Source organism: Clarias gariepinus, chromosome 9 (assembly GCF_024256425.1).
Source record: "Clarias gariepinus isolate MV-2021 ecotype Netherlands chromosome 9, CGAR_prim_01v2, whole genome shotgun sequence".
Classification (NCBI taxonomy): Eukaryota; Metazoa; Chordata; class Actinopteri; order Siluriformes; family Clariidae; genus Clarias; species Clarias gariepinus.
The window spans coordinates 19523692-19542984 of record NC_071108.1 but is presented as its reverse complement, the minus strand read 5'-3'; the positions used below and the strand labels follow the sequence as shown (position 1 = coordinate 19542984).

General features: G+C 38.4%; 2 protein-coding genes across 3 annotated transcripts; both read right to left on the bottom strand.

Moving 5' to 3' along the window:
• Positions 1–243: 243 nt before the first annotated feature.
• gp1bb (glycoprotein Ib platelet subunit beta) lies at positions 244–4428 on the bottom strand. Its single transcript, XM_053503336.1, has 3 exons — positions 4330–4428; positions 1486–1828; positions 244–1250 (listed from the first exon to the last, which is right to left on the bottom strand). Exons 2-3 carry the CDS (start codon positions 1815–1817, stop codon positions 1007–1009), a joined length of 576 nt encoding a protein of 191 aa, XP_053359311.1. The 5' UTR covers positions 1818–1828; positions 4330–4428; the 3' UTR covers positions 244–1006.
• A 188-nt stretch (positions 4429–4616) lies between these two features.
• Positions 4617–18960, bottom strand: septin5a (septin 5a). 2 transcript variants are annotated; one of them, XM_053503335.1, is made up of 11 exons: positions 18898–18960; positions 11612–11702; positions 11381–11467; positions 9660–9783; positions 9342–9476; positions 8634–8751; positions 8387–8488; positions 6863–6959; positions 6535–6670; positions 5365–5467; positions 4617–5262 (listed from the first exon to the last, which is right to left on the bottom strand). In XM_053503335.1, the coding sequence occupies exons 2-11, from the start codon at positions 11619–11621 to the stop codon at positions 5200–5202; spliced, it is 975 nt and encodes a 324-aa protein (XP_053359310.1). In that variant the 5' UTR covers positions 11622–11702; positions 18898–18960; the 3' UTR covers positions 4617–5199. The 2 variants fall into 2 exon arrangements, with proteins under 2 accessions (XP_053359310.1, XP_053359308.1); XM_053503333.1 differs by lacking the exon at positions 18898–18960 and adding an exon at positions 12503–12905.
• Positions 18961–19293: the final 333 nt, after the last annotated feature.

The following is a 19293-nucleotide window of genomic DNA, read 5'->3' as shown; positions in this document are numbered from 1 at the left end:
ACCTCCTGCAAGTCTCTCACTGGCTGTTTTCAACATGCTTTCATCAGCTTCCTCTCATCGTTATCTCTAGTGAAAGAAAGGCTGTTTCTAAACATTAGGAGGTCCTACTCTCCGTACTCCGGAAATCTACAGAAATTTAGTCATGCTGGGTTGGCAGTCAATGAGAGCTGTTTTACACAAAATGTACCGTATTAACTTGACACTCATGTAATTCCTAATATGATTTTTTTTTAACTATAAACAAATTTGCTGCTTAAGGTTGTTTTTTTTTTGGCCAGTTGGACATTTCTGATCATATTTCTTGGGTGAAACTTAGGTCTTGTGTTTTTTAGTGAATGTTTTGTCAGTGATAGTAGCAGTAAATGGTAGGTGAATATATTATTTATCATGTTAACATCATCAAACATTTTATTGGAATTATTTCCTCTTGGTGGAGTTGGTAGATTTATTGAGGTCTTTTTTTGAGATTCAGTTCACTAATGCAAATATATCCATCATAAAGATCAACATTTTGTTTAAGCAAGTACATGTGAATGTGAAATGTAAATGCATACAGATGCCGTGATATTAGATTAAAAAGGTAAAGAAATAAGTTTCTCTTAATTTACTTCTGTTCTGAGCATTTAAGAATATTATCAGTGGAAAGGCCTGTTTTGATTGGCTGATAGCTGCATTGTTGTACTAATATTTGAGAGCCAGTGAAATCTGTACAGACATGGCAAGTTTGGCATGAACAACTTGCCTAATGTGAAAAGCTACACTCTAGGGAGAGCAGATCAATTGCAAACGTTGTGTGAAATCATTAAACCTTCTCAGCAGAATGTTGCTTGATTATTAAGGTTAGATTTTTTAAATAACAACAAGGACTCCCCAAGGGAAATAGTGACAAAACGCTAATGAGTGCAAGTTAAAACAGTTGTGAAACAAAGCCAGTGTGATGTAAAAAGAGGCTACTCAGCCTCGTACATCAGGAGATTTTGTTGTTGGTGCTTAGATGCTGTTGGTCTCAGCTGTGAAAGCTTTCAGAAGCTGCTCGCTGTGCACCGTCGCTCAGCTGGTTGAACCGACGCAGGAAGTGGACCACCACAGCCAGGAGGATTGCTTGCACCATGATAAAGATGAACAAGCTGACCTGTGAGGCCAAGGCCAGATCACACATCCAATAATGACAGGATTTGAGCACCTCGTCCTCAGATAGGTAGGCCACTAGTCTCCCCTGCAGGCTAGAAGGAGTATGGCAGCTCACATTTCTGGAAAAGAACAGAAACACTATTAAATTAAGAACTTATGGCAAGATTTAAAATACAGTACATCCTGTTTGCTCGACAGCCTTTATAAAGTGTGTCACGTTTTAAATTTTCAGCTGAATAATATTAATTAACAAAACCAAATAAATTACTTGAGCTTTATGACTTAGTTGTTCGTTTAGGCTATAATTAGTCCAAGTATGTTTTGTAACCATTGATACTTATTGCAGCCACTTGCTTTATCAAAGCAGCGTTGTCCTGTTTCAACAGCCATCCCCTCAGATAGAGCACAGCGCAATCACACTCCCACGGGTTCCCATGCAGCGTGACCAGCTGCAGCGCCTCCATGTTGTCCAGCAGTCCAGTGGGCAGTGCTGTGAGGTGATTATCATGGAGCTGGAGCTCAGTGGTGCTGACGGGGAAGGATGAAGGCAGCGTTGCAGTGGTGAGTCCACGAGTGCTACAGTCCACCACCGCAGCTGAGCAGTGACAGGCAGCTGGACATACAGCCTCAGCTTTACCTACATCAGCTCCCAGCACACAGACGAGCACTAGTAACACACACTTCATACCAACACACTCTGCATAGGGAAAAAGAAAAGAAAACTGAGTAGGAAAGTGGCATGTAATAAGCATCTGTTATGAAAGGTCATACTTACTGTATCTTCAGTTAAGCAAAACATTCCACTCATATGATCACATTTTTGCTAATGGAACATAAAACTATACAGGAAGGTTCAATGGGATTGTACTTGAGCAGACAGCAGAACGTGATAAACACCATTTTCAGACTTTTACTTATTTTGGCAAATTGTTATTCTCTGACACAAGGTTGTGTACATCAAAAATTGTAATTGGAACACTGATATATAACCTTATATTAAAAACTTTAAACTTCTTAACTTCCATCTTGAGCAAAGTGTAGACACCAGATGGCATCGCCAAGAAAAGGACATTTACACTTTGTTACTGCCATTGCAGTCTCTCTAGCAGTGATAAATGATGTGTCCGCAATGCCTTCTATTTAGTAGGACATTATGTCATTTGGATGCTGTTCAAAACAAATGTTATATACTTAACAAAACTATGTGGGATACTGTAGTGTAAGCACTGTGGTGAAGCAGATAAATGACGATACAAAACGTACAATATGCACAAGCGATTTGTGAGAGGTATGAGATGCACACTCTGTGTTGTGAAGCTAATGGTTAAATGGTGCATACCTGTACTATGATAGGGAACTGTCGTAACTGAAACTAAAACGGCTAGATAAGTTTTTGCATTACTTATAATTTTCCCCATAATCTTCAACAATCTTTTTAAGAAAAAAAGGTTTTGTTTGCACCAAAAACCAACTACTTGCTGTTCAACTTTACAGAATTAAAAGACAACTATGGAAATTTGTATGAAATGTAAAAAAATGTGTATGAATTAAAATGATCAAATTGTCCCTGATGAGCAATAGGAAGAAACCTTGAGAGGAACCAGACTCATTCAGGTGATAGCGGATAACAGGAATTGTTTAAGTTGCATGTTTTTTTTTTTTTTTTAAAAAAAGGGAAAACCATAGCTATGTTCAATAGTGAAAGTAGGAGCATTTCCATATGCATTCAATGTGATGAGGACTCACAGGAAGGATGGGAATTAAATAGCTGTGTGGACAGAAGAAACTTGTTAGTGAAGGAAAAAAAGTTTTATATTTTTTTTGTAAAAAAAAAAAAAAGGTTTATTTTGTTAGGGAGCATAAAGATTGGATCTTGGGGCAATAGAAAAAGGTCATGTGTCCTGATGCTTCAGGGTAAAAGGAAAGAGCATGAAGTGGTGTACCCATCATGCATAGTGGCCACTGTACTAGGTAACTGTAACTGTACCAGGTAATAAAAAGAGGTCAGCTGATGACCTGAATGTACTGAATGACCAGGATTTCACATCAGTGCGTTTTTTCTTCCCTGACGGCACTGGTTTGTTCCAGGATTCAAATTGTTGAGTTCTGGGAGCATAAGCAATCATTTTCACACAAGTATTGGCCACCAAAAAGTGTGTGCTGTAATCAAAGATAAAGGTGATTCAGTAAAGTGTATTATTGATACTAAGTTGCAGACTTAAATAACCACAACTGCAGAATTATCCACTGTGACACACCTATGGTAGTGGGGTGGAGTTATAGCATTTTAAAAAATTACAAAAAAATCAAATTTATATAGCCCAAACAATTTTACGTGAAATACTTTGTATCAGTTTGCGATACTTATTGTGTCACTTGTTTGTTTGTTTTTTAATTGAAAAAATGTATTTCTCATTTAACTGTCAAACAGTTGATTTGTTCTAGTATACTTGGAAAGGAGGAAGGACTTTCCGCATGAGAATCAAAGATAACGAGTGGGAAGTAGGAGATGAGCTGGAGAATGAATGATGTGACAATTTTTTCACTGTTATTCTTTTTATCTCTCCTTCCGCCAAATTAATGGCATAATGTTAATTATGTACAGTAGCTGTACTGTAAGTGTGGTTTTCTCAATATGTGATCAAGATCATGGATCAGTGTATGACCAGACATCACATCGTTAACAAAGCACTGTTCATATTGAACAGATCTCAGCAGTCAAAGTCATATATTTGACTTAATAAAAATATTTTTTTTCTTAGGAATAGTGAGGATGAGGCTCATGCTCAAATGCTGCCTCTGTCTCTGATGAAACAGAATGATTTAGGTAATAGGATTTTGTGTTGCAAACCTTATTGTGTTTGTTGTTTGCAGTAACAGATCTTTAGAAGATTTTAATGTAATACCAATTCTGATTAAGATATTGTCAAAAAGGAAAATCATTTAAGTTCCCCCACCCTTCAATCACCCCCAACACGCACACACACATACACTGCAGCTAACTTAAATAGCCGTACAGATGTTTGTGACTATAGCAGGTTCAGCACTGCCTGAGTAGATAACAAACTTTACACATTCTTAACCGAGGAAAAAAACTCTTGAAAATCTAGAATTTTAAGACTACATTATATTATTTTACTGAATGCAATACAAAACACACAGGTGTAAAAATATGTGAAAACAAGGAGAGCTTCTTACCAGTATATTAATGTCTTCTCTGTGTAACAGGGGCCCAACAGGGACAGGGTCTGCTCGTGCAATAACAGCAGTGTTTTAGAGACACAGCTGGGTCACACTGATAAAGTTGGCCACACACACACGCTTATATTCACTCCACCCCCTGAGGAATATCACACAGGAAGGGGACTCTAAACTACTGTTTATACAAAACGGCACAATGTTTTGGGCACTAGAACGCAATGTAAATTTGTAACAGATCTAAAACCAAGACAAAAATAAAAATAAAAACACCCTGACACAAACCATCTGACTGAAGCATATTTATTTTTTACAGTAACCTGCAAGGTAACTCCACACTCACTGAGAGATAGCACTATAAAATCCTAGTCAGCAGTTAAAGAAAACATACACGCCCATTGACACATACATGCGCACACGTGCACACCCATACACACACACAGACTGTCAGAGCCCGGATTCAATCCAATATATTTTTACAAAACAATTAATGCATGTTCTAGCTGAGAATTAAAAACATATAAGTACATATAAATTAAATTCTTCTAAAAGTAGGCTTCACTTAAATTAATTATACATAAAATTATCAATGTTAGATATACTCACACAGGCATAAACACAAGAAAATCTTAAACAGATGCCTCACATTTGTACTTGGTAGGCGAAGCACCAAGCAAACTTTTGCAAATATACAGTATAGTTTGTCATTGAGTATGTCACTGACTGAAGGCGATGCCACAGTTACAATATGACCACACATGACCACTTCCATTTCACTCCTGTGGCAGAATACAGTATATGATATGAAGTGACTTCTGTACATTTCTCTATAAGTGCATGTTTGTATACGTGTGTCCCTGTGTGAGATCATTACTGGTCTTTCTCATGCATCTGTTGCTGCATCTTCTGCAGCATCTCCTGCATTCTTTTCAGCTGCAAACATACACACAAGAGGATTAGTGTGCTGTTAAATCAGTGCACACCGTTCACACTGCAGTTCAGTTCATAATCAGTGTGTTTGTATTTAAGCCTCACCTCCTCATCCTTCATCTTAATGAGTCGCTCTGTTTCTGCATCCGGAGTCGGCAAGGGCAGTATAGGAATAGGACTGTCCACACGGTTGTCCTGTGCAAGTTTACTGCAACACACATTCCGAAGTTCGCAAAGTTATTGACAACCAACAAAAAAGAGCAAAACTGTATGAATTAAATACTACATACACTACCTGGCTAAAAAAGTCATTACTTCAAAATGGTTAAGTTATTGGCCTGCATTAATCACCGAAAGCAAATGACTACAATTGGGTTAAAAACCCTCAAAAACACATTTTTAAATCCTGGAAGGACTTTGCTGAACTGTCAACTTTGTCTAAGAAATGTGGTTGGAAAAAAATATAAATGGAGATCACTTAAAGTGCAGTTGCAATAAAAAACTGACAGTAAAAAGCTATGTTTAATAGTGAACAGAAGAGCATTTCCAAACAAACAGGTTTCAGTTTGCAAGGGAGCATAATAATGTTAAGTTTTATTTGTTTCATTTATACATTTAATATTTTTCTTTTTAAAATTTTTTTTCTATTGCAACTTCAGTTGGTCAGGTCTTTTTGGCCAGGTACTGTACTGTATGTTATAACTTTCTGCTCAATCAATTGGAGAAACTGTTTATTATTTGTTTAGTGAAATTGTCATTAGTTTAGTGAGAAAAATAGACAAAACAGTCAAAAGGCATCACTGAGCCACTAGCATGTCTTAGTATTGCTTTGGGACTGTTTTGTGGCTGGTGGTCCAGGGGTTCTTATGAAGATTGTATTGCATCATGAATTCTACTAACCAGGATATGTTAAACCAGGATATGTTAAACCTAATCTGTTTGCCTTCTTCCCACATAATGATGAGCTAAACAAAGCAACACAAATCCTTGCAGAAACACAAATATAATGTTTTTTCATCTCCCAAAAAAAACTGTCGTCTGTTTTGATGCGGGAGAACTTCAACTTTCAACTTTTGATTTTCTCAAGAGCAGGCATTACAGTAATTTATTAACAGGATGCAAGAATTTATTGTTAAATAAAAAAAAGCATAAAATCACTGAAAGGTAAACAAAAATGTAATTTAAGCAGAAACAACTAACTATAACTAATAGAAAGGATGTTTAAAAAGATCCAGAAATGAACTGGACATACAAAATCACATATACAAAACAAACCTGGTCATCTCCTGTATACAGTGGGCTCTGTAGTTCTCATAGTGTACATCACAAGTCACATCTTTCAGGTCATGCATGTGAGAGCGAATCAGCATGTTCCTCAACTTCACAAAGTCACAGTGGGACTGGTTCTCAACTGTGAGAGTCACACAAAAATAAAGCAATCGTATATGAGCCATCATCACCTGACAAAATATACACATTAACACATTTAAGAAATTACTAGATTTAACAGCAAGATTCCTTTGCAATTAACTGATTGTCTAATACATTTCCATGATTGCCCTCTCCTGTGTCACATCTAATTATAAACACATACACACCTCACCTTCGACAATGCCCCAAGGGTAGAGGCGTCCTCGTACTCTCTGACCTCTTGCTTCCACCACTGTGTTACTGCCAATAACAGCAAAGGGAGTACATTCCTGTAACAAATTTAAAAACATGCACACATACAAGCTTATTAGCAGAACATCTGATAGGAATATAAGAACATCAACCTTATGTATATCAGAAAGAAATCTCCTTCAGGGTTATGTAACAGAACGGAGTAACAGAATTAACTGTAACAAAATTAGTTTTTGATCGTAATAGGTGGCCATGTAACACTTTATCTGAGGGTTTATCTCTTAATAAATTTTATTTTTTTTTTAATTCTGCCCATATTTGCTCCACGTGGTGGGGAGAGTAGGTGACTTGACAAGTTGTGCTTTAATTCCTGATCCATAAACTTCTTGAGAATATCTTTCTACCACCAATCTTTACTTCAGATTCCGCCTTTTAAGCCTTTTAAGCAATTTTCCTCTGGTATTAATAAATAAATATATATAAATAAAAATATATAAATAAATAATTTTAATCTTGAATCTTGAATCTTTGGCTAAGGAAGGCGCACTGATTGGCTCTTTATTTCATATGTACTGTAGTACAGCATCTAACCAATCATAGATAAGACTTCTCATGTAACCAATCGTAACGAAGAAGATGAGATTTATGAAAAAATGAAAGGCATAACCTGACTTCAAAGTTAGAAAAAAAAAACACTTATTCTTCTCCTGCTTCTGTTATATTTCCAGTAAATTAAATGCTTGATAGCAGGAAGAACCACACTGCACATGTCAAAAACAGGTCTATTCTGATTCATTGCTTTGAGCATGTAAACGCACATCTTAACAGATCAGTGTCCATGTAAGGAGTTAAGTTAGAATCTTTAATTTAAATGATTTCAGTTGGAAATAAGAAACACTGCTAGAGTAATTTTGACACAGACTATAAGTACAAGACAAGCAAATTCAGCTGTGAAGGCTGCTGTTAAGTTTCTTAACTGTAGCACATGGGACAAAATTATATTTAAAAAAATCCCTGCTGGCTAAGCACATTTTTGGGAAACAAAGGGAAAAGCACTTCACAAGTTAATACAAGTGAGTCAATTCTTTAAAAAAAAAAAAAAAAAGAAAGAGAGAGGATTTTGTAACCTGATGCTTATTAAATAACAAATTAAGAGATTTATTGTTGGAAAATAGGTACATTTATCCAGGCTGTGTTTGAGTTAAGTGGATAATGATTTCACTGGCTACATTCACGAAAAAGCTTTGTCTAACTTCATGGCCAGTCTAAATTATACTAGGTATACTTCAAATATGTCACTTTTAGGGATTTTTTGACTGTAAGGAGTTTCATAAATGATGAGAAAATGTATATCTTTTGTGCTGTACATTTCTACAGTACAACACCATAGCCAGTGAAATCATTACTCACTTCACTTAAATACAGCCTGAATAAATGTGTATATTTTTCATGGAGACTAAAACTGCTGCTGGTCTTAATGTAGCCTTAAACATTTTAATTTCACCTTCAGCTCTTTGTCCATCTGTTTAAACTCCTCATCCTCATCAGAGTCACATTCAGGAAACTGGTACACTTTAATCCCAAAGCGCTCAATCTCATCTCGTACCTAAGAGAGAGAAAGAGAGGCAGAGAGAGAGAGAGAGAGAGAGAGCAAATGAACAACTTGAGGTTAGCAGTGTGCACCGAAGAGAACATCAGTGAATTAGCAGTGGTCGGTTTGCACTGGATAAAATTGGATTCCGTGTACGTACCCGATCCTTTAGTTTCTTTATCTCTGTTGGAGTGAGACAGTCCGCTTTGGCAATAAGAGGAATAATGTTCACTTTCTCATGCAGTGCTTTCATGAACTCCACATCTACCGGCCTCAAACTGAAAATAACACACACAAACACAAATTACCCATTAATTCTACAGGTACATTTCTGCACATACACTATCTGGCCAAAAATCTGTGGACACCTGACCATAACACCCATATTTGCTTTGTGAGCATCTCATTCCAGACTTCGCTCCTGTAATAACCTCCACTCTTTTGAGAGGCCTTACACAAGATGGTGGAGTGTTGCTGTGGGGATCCATGCTTCATTCAGCCACAAGAGTGTGAATGAGGTCAGGCACTGATAACATGTAAGAAGGGATTGGGTGCAGTTAGTATTCCAGTTTGTCCCAAAGGTGTTCAATGGGGCTCTGTGCAGGACACTCCAAACTTGACAAACTATTTCTTCATGGAGCTCACTTTATGCAGAGAAGCACTGTCATCCGAGAACATGTTTAAACCTCTTAGTTCTAGTCAAAGGACATTGGAATGCTGTGGCATAAAAACATGTCACTCATTTAATCCTTTGTGCCAACAGACTGGAGAGACCAGCAATATTGGTGTGAAGGCCAGGCGTCCACATACTTTTGGCCATATAAAATGCTTTGGCCACACATGCACTAACACAGAGTGTGCTACAAACCCATGTCCAAAAGGTGGTATGAAATAAAGACAGCAGTGCACTCGGTTATCCAATATGTTCTTCCTGTTGAGTCCACTTTCATCCCTGAAATATTGCTCGAACTGTTGATCAATGTAGTCAGTGATCGGCTTCCAACTAGAAAACACACACAGAGGAAATATCATACCGGCATGGTATATTTATACCTCTTCAGGAACAGATTTATCTTGGTCAGGGTAGAGGTAAATTGGATCCTGGGTTCACTCACATAGTGCATACACACACTGACATGCGTTGCGACCCTGATCCACCAGGAAATAATAACATAATTTTTCTTACCACTCATTATTGTTTACGGCATCTCCAAACCCTGGTGTGTCTACAATGGTGAGTTTAAGTTTGACACCCTTCTCCTCAATATCCACTGTGTGTTTAGTGATCTCCACTGTCTGGTTAATACGCTCTGAAAGAAAGGGAGAAAATGGAGACAAAATATAAATTGCAGAACCAAACAAGTCTCTCCCAATTCTACAGTAGTAATCCTGGCACTTAGTAAAATATAGCTCATGAATGCATGTGACGACTGACATGGGGCATGATTACACAAGTTTTAAAGTGCACTGCCATCTTTTTTTTTTTTTTTACATGGAATTAAGCTTGAAGGAGATCCCAGTCTGTTTAATGTATCAATCAATACCCTGAGCTTTGATATCAGTAGCATATCGAAATTTCTGAACAAGGAGGAATAACTTTCTGGTACTGTGTAGTCTACTGTAAGAAAATGGGTTGACTTTATTGAAAATAAACATTTAAATGAGTGAAGAAATAATCACTTGTAGCTAGCAACTGGTTAAGGGGGCGTCCACTTCGCAGGTCTGGTAGAATCATACTGTTTTATATATGGTTTATGTTTTATTCAGGGTTCTTACACATTTTTATGACATATTTATTTTTAATAACTTTAACATAAACTTCCAAGGCCAAAGCTCTCTAATGAAACTCAAATATAGTCAATAAAACCATCTATAAACAGAATCTTGTCCAGTAAAGACAAAATTCTAATGACACCCCTTGGCCAAGAAGATCACAGTGCCCTGCTTTCTGATGCAACTACCACATCTTCTGTCCACTTAATGAGGCTCTATGCATGTACAGGTTTACCTCTGAAGAGGCAAATGTTAAGGAGGTTAAGCAGTAAAAACCTGGAATCAGGAACAGCAGTAAAGCTTCTGAAGAAGTTAGTTGCACAATACAAAAAGTGAATTGACCTGAGAGGAGCCTATATGGCGAAGTGATATACCTGCTCATAGTTTCTGGTATTAAGTTGCATTTCTAGATGAATCTCCCTCTTATTAGCAATGACATAGAAATATGAGATATGATCCGAATGCATAAAGATAAGCCCAATCATAGAAGCAAATATTTCCATAAGCAAATTTGTTGCAGTTTGACCTGCTAAGAACAATTTGTCTTTGAAAGATTTAAATAAACAATGTGAACCAATAAGTCGTTAGGGCTCAGCATTTCTGAGTTTCTAGTATCAGATTATCTGAGTAACTTTGTGTTTTTGCCAGCAGCTTTAGATGTCAGTGTTTTTCTAAAGGAGGACGTTGTAAGAGGATTAACATTACCCCTTTTAGCTGAATAAACAAGAAAGTGGTCCTGTTGATTCGTCTAGCTCTACAGGTTTTTTCCCTAGACATTTCTTCTCTCCCATTTTAACCACATGGAATATTGCAACAGAGTTACACAGAGTTTACACATCCTGCATCTCCATCTTTTACGAGTGCAACCTAATAAGAACTGCTAAATTACACTCTGCCTGGTATTTTAATTCACACCAAAACTAGAATAAACTGTGTGCTGCCTTGACTGCACAATGTTCCATTGTGCTTTAAAATGCAGAAAAAATACAATGTATTCCATTACAATGAGGGGTAGAATGACCATATGGCAAAAGACAATTATTTTAATCATTGATCATTTTTATAAGTCACTGAAATTAAATAAGTTGGGAATGAAAAATGCTAATGATGTAACATGCTGCATGAGATGTGTACCTTCTGCATTTAGTAGTTTTCTGTCCTTATAGAGGTCTGTGAGGAAAAGGCTGTTTACTAGAGTAGACTTGCCCAAGCCAGATTCACCTGACACACACACACACACACACACACATATTAAGAGAGAGAGAATCCCTGTTGACACTTATGAACATGTACATACTTGTCATGTCTAACATCAGGTGAAATGACAGTTGACACTGAGCCAGTGGTTGGGACAGTTTCACTAACCTGCCACCATGAGCGTGAAATCAAAGCCTTTCTTCACAGACTTCCTGTGGACCTGGTTAGGCAGCGTCGCAAAGCCGACATACTGCTTATCCTGAGAGACACAAACAGCAGAGACAGCAGTTATAGAAAATGGCAGTGTGAAATTGACAAACACCACAGCTTATAGAAACGATTTCACATTCTGTTCATACTCAATATCCAAACTGCTGCACACAAAACTGTGAGCCTCGCTAAACTGGACATTGCTCTGGAAACACAAAGCAATCGATTCACAGGCTGAATTGCTCAACATGTTCCTACAGACAAAACGTCAACGTGAAGTTATGAATTATTAAGAAATTGAAAAGAAATGAAGGTTTAGTTTTGTCGATAGTCAAGGCATCACAGCAAGAAGCCGACTTGCCAGTCGGGATGTTCACACACATACACACACGTACACATGCAGAAAATGTCTCATTGAATGTGACTGAATAGCTCTTTCAAAAAACACACTCCCAGACTGGCCAAACTGCTCAGACTGCCAGCAAACCTCATAACTTGTAATAAACATTTCCGCTGTCTCTGTGGGCTACTGAAAAGTTCTCCACAGTGGCCCTGCAGCTACTCCATCACACTCTCCATTTCTCTCTCTTTCTTTCTCTTTCTCTCTTAAACACACATTGTGAATCTGAATATGAGAAGAATAAGACTAAAAGATGAAGGACAGTGCTAAGACATACAAACACTTAGACTATTAATAATAAATCTTACTCATGTTTCCCAGCTTTTACAGTCTCAGCTCACCAGTAACACATTTATAAAGTAATCCACTCTGCACTGTTACTGTATTATCATAACTTAGAATACATTTCACTGTATATAGAGTGTATATTATTATATTAACCCAACAACCTTCTGGCGAGTAGTCCTGCTTCGGGCACACAGCAGTTTCTCCACCAGCTTCTCCTGCAGCATAATGGCATCCATTCCAGTTCGGCACCCTCAACCCACACGCCACAAGAACCTCCAGGTCTCTTTCTCAATCCTGCTACACCTCTATTTCACTTGGTCCCTTTAACTCGTCTCTGTTCTTTCCTTCCCCTCTCTCCCTGTTTCTGTGTGTGGCCTCTGGCCTGCAGCACACTGCTTGTTGGGACAGGCAAGCAGGAGAACTTTTATGTAAGACTCCGAAAAATCACGAAGAAAAATGAAAAAGAGGACGAGAGAAGGAGAGAGAAAAGGGGCAGAGAAAGGTAGAGAAGGCAAGGAAGCAATTTAAGCAGAGGAAAGGGGAGGGGTGAAAACGGGAATAAAGAACACTCATTCATCCATCGTTCATTCCTCCCCCTCTTTTTTCCAGAGTGGATAAACAGAGTAGAAGTGAGGTGCAGTGAACCCTGCTGCTGTGCCTAACCACATTCAGTAAAACTGGAGTCACGCCCTTCCTGTCAGTCCTGCTCTGTGCCACACAGCTTTCCCACACATGAACACACATACCAAAAGAAATCTCTCTTTTCACCCGGATCATCAGGACATTTCAACAGCTCTATGGCTTGTCTCCTGTCAAACAGTTTGTTTCTCGGGTTTATCGCAGTAATCATCACCTACATAACTACCTGGCACTCCTACTGCTTGAGTTAAGAATGCAGGAGGGAAAAATAACACTGAAGGAATGCAGTGCTCTTGCACACCAGAAGAGGGCACTTTTGTCATTAGAGACATCAGGGCAGGTGTCCTTTAAATCCTGCCCTGAGCTAAGTCTTAACTATGCAAATCTTTAATATATAACTACAACCTTAGAAACTTGTTGTATTTTTTTCACAACATACCACTGTTTACTCAAAAAGTAGTCTTATTTACCTGATGAATTAAACAGATAATCTCCAAAGGACTATAGGCAATAAGAGATGCTATAATTGCATGTAAGCCATTATGTCTAAATATAGAGATCTAAAACATGGCTCTGTTAAATACAGTCAATTATACCGCCTGCAAAAAAACAAATATATAAATAAATCCACTTGGATTTAAACAACCAAATACTTTAAGCCTATGATTGGATAATTACAATCAATTAACAGTGATTAATTTGTATTAGCTGGCAACAATTCATTTCCTTTAACTGATGCAGTGAGCAGCTTCTCACTTATAATACAGTCATGTCATAATATGATCCTATTCCATAGCGACAGGCATGTCAGGGTAAGAAAGGAAGCGCATGAACCGATGCACCCATAATGCATCGCTGCTGCTGTACAAAGCTCAGGAGGCAGTGTTATGATCTGGGATTGCTTCAGCTGGACGGGTCTAGGCCAATTAATGCGACGTGGTAATAAAGCAAAGTCGGCTGATAACCAGAATGCACTGAATGACCAGATTATCACATTAATGGATTTTCCTTCTGTCCCTGATGGCATGGCCGTATTCCACGACATTAATTTGCACTTTATAGAGTGGTTCATAACTCAAATCCTAAATACAAAATATTGGCTAAATATTAATGCAGCTATGCATGGAAATAAATGTTATGGCACTGTATAAGGTTGTCAGAACAGTGCCTGGATGAACAGTGAACAGACCTAAATGTGGTCCAGAGAAGTGGGACTTTTTTAAAAGGCCAGTCAGTGTGTTTTGCTTTTCATAATGCCTTTTACCAACTTAAACAATATTTTTGCTGTATATTTTTAATTTTAATATACATTTATTTATCCCTGTTCAGGGTGTACCCCGCCTCGTGCCCCAAGCCTCCTGGGATAGGCTCCAGGCCACTCGTGCCCCTGAATACAGGATAAAGCGGTATAGGAGATGAGTTGGACATTTTTTTAAATTAAATAACAGATTTGTAATCAGCATCATGACTGTCTCAAAAACTGCTGCTGGCCTGTCGTTCTCTACACAGGCAGATTGCAAAAGGATTAAAGAGTTGGTTGGTTGGATGATTGTGATGTTGAAGCCAAACTGTGTGAAACACACAACAGACAAATTTTCTGGATTTGAAATGTGGAGGGCATATTTTCATCATTTGTAAAATGTCATCAATACCTTGGTGATATTATGGGGGCATTTTGCTCATCCTTATTAAAGAATATGACGTGTGTGTATGAATAAGATGCTCTTGCTCTTTCTAGCAAGATGCTCTTGCACTTTCTTAAAGGCTTGAATTGTATGTGTTTTTCTGTGATAATAAAGGGTAAGAATATTTGATGCAGGGATATGTTAGTAGAGTGCAAAACATATATACATATTGGAACTGGACTTTAGGGTTACTATTAAAACTATTACTCCTCTGTGCTCTACAGCTTCATGAAACACTGTCTCTGTGTGACCAATCTCTCCAACACTGGAGGAGATATATGTAAAGAAGATGATGGGGGAGTAGTGGAGAAGGAGATGGAGGTCTTGAAAAGAAGGGAACAGATGTCCCAGAATGACATAATAGCCTTCGGTCTGTCCCTCCCAAACACACTCCCTTTCACACTCCCCAGCTGCCAGTCTCATCCACCACCTGGGGTCTTACTCACATGCACTTACACGGACACATGCACATCCACAAACACACAGGAGGTCAAATACATATACTAATATACAGACTTATAATTATTATAAAGAGGAATAGTTTAAAAAAAATTTACATTTTTAAAGCAATCAACCAGATGGTATATGGTGTTCGATGTTTGCTATATTAGTTTTTTTTAAGTAATTCGTTTTATAAGTAATTTCATTAAAAAAAGTCAAATGTTTTTCCTTTTTTCCTTTTATAAGTTCATATTTTATAACTAAACACTGAAATATTATTTTTTTTTACATATTTTACTAATTTTAAACATGAAATAGAAAAGACTGTTCTATTAAATAATTTCGTTAATTTTAAGCAGTTATTTCTTAAAAAAAAAAACAAAAAGAAAAAGTTTTTTTAAGGCTAGATATTAATAAAATGTCCAAATATATGTTTAGTAATCATATATTTGACTTACTGAAATATTTTAAAAAGAACTATAACATAAATATGACTATACCCAAGATATCCACTTCCAGAAATTACAAAAATTTGCTTTGCTTAGAGACTAACTGAAAGTAGCAGATCAATGAAATAAAGTTAAATAATGATTTTTTTTAAACTAATTTTTAAATTAAAATAAAAATTTTCCAAGGCAACAGCTGTAGTTTAAACATGGTCCATATCCCCTTTAACACCCTTGATTTGCACCATGCAACTATCATGCTTTCCATCCACCTTAAAGAGGCTCTAGTTGTCACATGTTCATCTCTAATGAGGAAACATATAACAAATTGCATTAACCTGCATAGAGAGTATGTGTGTGAAATAACTTTTATGATATATTTGCACAGAGTTACTAAGGCATAAGTTGCTTTTACTGCTAATTTGTCCCTCATATCTTGTTAATTATCTGTCCACAGTTCTTCAGTGATATTACACAGACTTGCCAAGCTGACTTCTTATTGATGCTGCTGCTCCCACCAAAGGCTTGCTATCCAATCCGCATATGACTTGGCTCAGGTTTTACACTGGATTACCCTTCCAGATGTAACCCTCTCATTTTATCTAGGTTTGTGGAAAGCACTAAGAATGCCCCGCTTCCAGCAGCTTGGTTTGGGAACTGGCTGGGAATCAAACCTGGGCCTTTCACATGCCAAGTGAGAAGCCTACCACTGAGCCACCAATGCCCTTAATATGATTTATGTAATCTATAATTTGTTTAAAAAACAAACAAACAAAAAACAATCAAGTTTAATGCTGTAATGTTATTATGCAGCCATTTTAAGAACCTGGAATCACAACCGCTTTATCCTCAAATCACACAATGCAATCATAAATCAAATCCAGTGAAGTGTACGCAAAGCCACTGCAGAGAGTCATAAAGTGCCGAGATTGAATTTAAAATAACAGTGTAGGACATCTCTGATTAAACTAGCACACACTTTTACACACATGCAAATAGTGACACAAAATCACACAAAAACTCCTACCCATCTGCCATCCTCCCACATTATGAGTCTAAACATAGCCTGGGTACGGTACACATACATGGCTGCAAGCTCTTGCTCAGTGCTGGGAAAAGGAGTGCTGTAGAGATGAGGGGAGAGGAGAGGACAGGAGACGAGAGAGAGGTATATGGACGAAGAAGAGGCAACTTAGTTAGGCATTTACATGTATGTCATGAGGCCATTTCTTTCAGAAACTCTACTGGTTGTATGCAGAATTAAAATACCGCTCAGTAACATGCCGGTCTAAGCATCATAGTCAATAGTTGTATATGACTTGGACTGAGGACAAGACACTAATGGTCATTGTTTATAATAGACATAATATGATATGTCATATCCACTCTCATAACTTGTCAAAGTCTCTCCCTGGCTGAAGCAATAGAAACATGATTTTGTTATCTGGCAAAGCATGCTCTGAGAAACATTACTGCTCTTCAATGACACCCTCCTCTGTGCTTTATTGTGATTAAGGTTGTGCTGGATCCAGAGCTCATCCTGCGTACAATGCAGTAACCCAAGATCAGAATCGACCTGGTGACCCTGGAGCCATGAGGCAGCAACTCTACTCCCTGCATCACGATACTGCCCAGCCAAACGCTTTTAAAAACACTCTTCAAAACAACAGGACATCTCAGCAGCTTTTTTGCATTGCTCTTGCTAATTACAGACATTTATCTCAAAAACTTTTTCACATGCCATCTCTTGCAATAGTTTTACCTGATGCATAGTCAGCATGGACAGTATTGCCCTTTTAACCCACCCTCTGGACAACTCTGGAGAACAGACAATCACATGTCCTGTGCTGATGAGCAATGTGGTGATGGTAATGTGACCTTTTCAAGTTAAAACATCAGTCTTCAACGTCACTTACATAAAAAAATTCATTACACATGCATGCATACACACAGTTACAAATGTGTAATGACCTTTTTAGAGGGACATGCTAAATAGCAGAAGGCTTTCTAGACTGAAGATATAAAGCATAAATAGCATTTTAACTATCTATCTATCTACAGTATATATCGTCTGAACTTCTTTCATTAAGAGCAATTGCCTGACATGTAGATTTAGCATATTTGTAAACTCCAGACACATTTCCAGATGATAAATGGAAGCTGTACCCACCTACTTGTTCAATATAAGATAATTTTTTTTTCATGAAGTGATCTTAATTCTTCCCAGATTGCACTGTAGAAGAAATGAGTAAGGACGGAGACAGAGAGTACTGGAGTAATAGAGAGATGCATGAGTGTAGGAGTGGGTGGACTGTGTTGCATTGCTGACTTTGTGTGGGCTGAAAGTGTGACCCGGACAGCCCTGCGCTCGTGTGAGATGAGCGTCTGTATGTGCACACTGATGGAGCGACGTCATATTCATCCCAGCTTGAATCTGACTTAAAGTCTGCTCCTTCCTGCCCTGCCCCACCCCCATCTCTCTTTCTCTCTGGCAGAATCTCTGGCATGGCAAACATTACATAACTATGCTTGAAGCAACAAAGGCTGCATATTTTGTAATATATGGGAAAACATGGACGGACCCACACACACACACACGTGCCCACACATGTCGAATAACCATGGTTGGAAGAAATCCTATGTGTGACTTAACTCCATCCAGCTTTCTGTAGTGCCTGTCAGCTGTGATGAGGGTTTTATAGACAGATGCACCTGTGGAGACGAACTAGAGAGCAGCAGCAGCAGCATTTTATATGCTGATATATTTTTTTAGTCCGACATAAAGCAGTATCATCACCAGGGGATGCTTTGGAAGCAGAAGGAAGTCGGATATCCTCCTTTTCCCTTTCGTTACCATGGTGACGGCGGACCGAGATCTTGGACACGATGAGAAGATCCTCATCCGGAAGTGATGAGAAAACACTCCAGTAGCCCGGTCTGTATCCAACTCGTCGTGGTGAGGAGCCGTGCAGTTAGACTGAAACGCTCACGCCACCTATCGCCGTTATGAAATGATGTCATTTATTATTACTCCGAAATCAGTGTCAGTAATCAGGCTGGGTGGTGTACTGTACACCCTGCTCCAGCACGCGCTGCGGCAACATGATGCGCAACCGACAGAGCAAACGGACGAGCAAAAACCCCTCACACAAACACACACACACACACACACACACACACTAATTCCAGTCTCTTGTCACGAATTAATCGAGTATGTGCGCGTGAGGACATTTTAAAAACGACACGCTTATTCATTGTGGATGGTGATAGACCAGTATCAAGTGTGTGACAGAAAAAAAACAAAAAAAGATGGAGAATATTCTGTGAAGAAAGGCATCGTGTTACCTCGCTATCCTCTGAGAAAGCAGAGCAGCATCACCATCATCATCATCATCATCATCACATCAGGTGCAGGGGATCCAAACGACGGGCACGGAAACAGAAACCACAGGTAAATAAACAATAATAAATAAACAGAACAAACACGAACAAAAAGCTCATGAGAGTCATTACCGCTTTTAATTAGCCGGTTCCTGTATCTCGTGTTAGCTGTCATCTTCTCTCTCTCTCTCTCTCTCTCTCTCAGCACTGAGGCCGGACCGCTCTGCCCCTCTGGGAATCCCACACGGGGGCGTGTCCTGTCACGTCACTCAAAACCACACCCACTGGATATCTAGCCAATCGCCGCTCAAGCCGCTACACTATGGAGGCTCAACATTCACATGGTTGTCTTTGACTGAG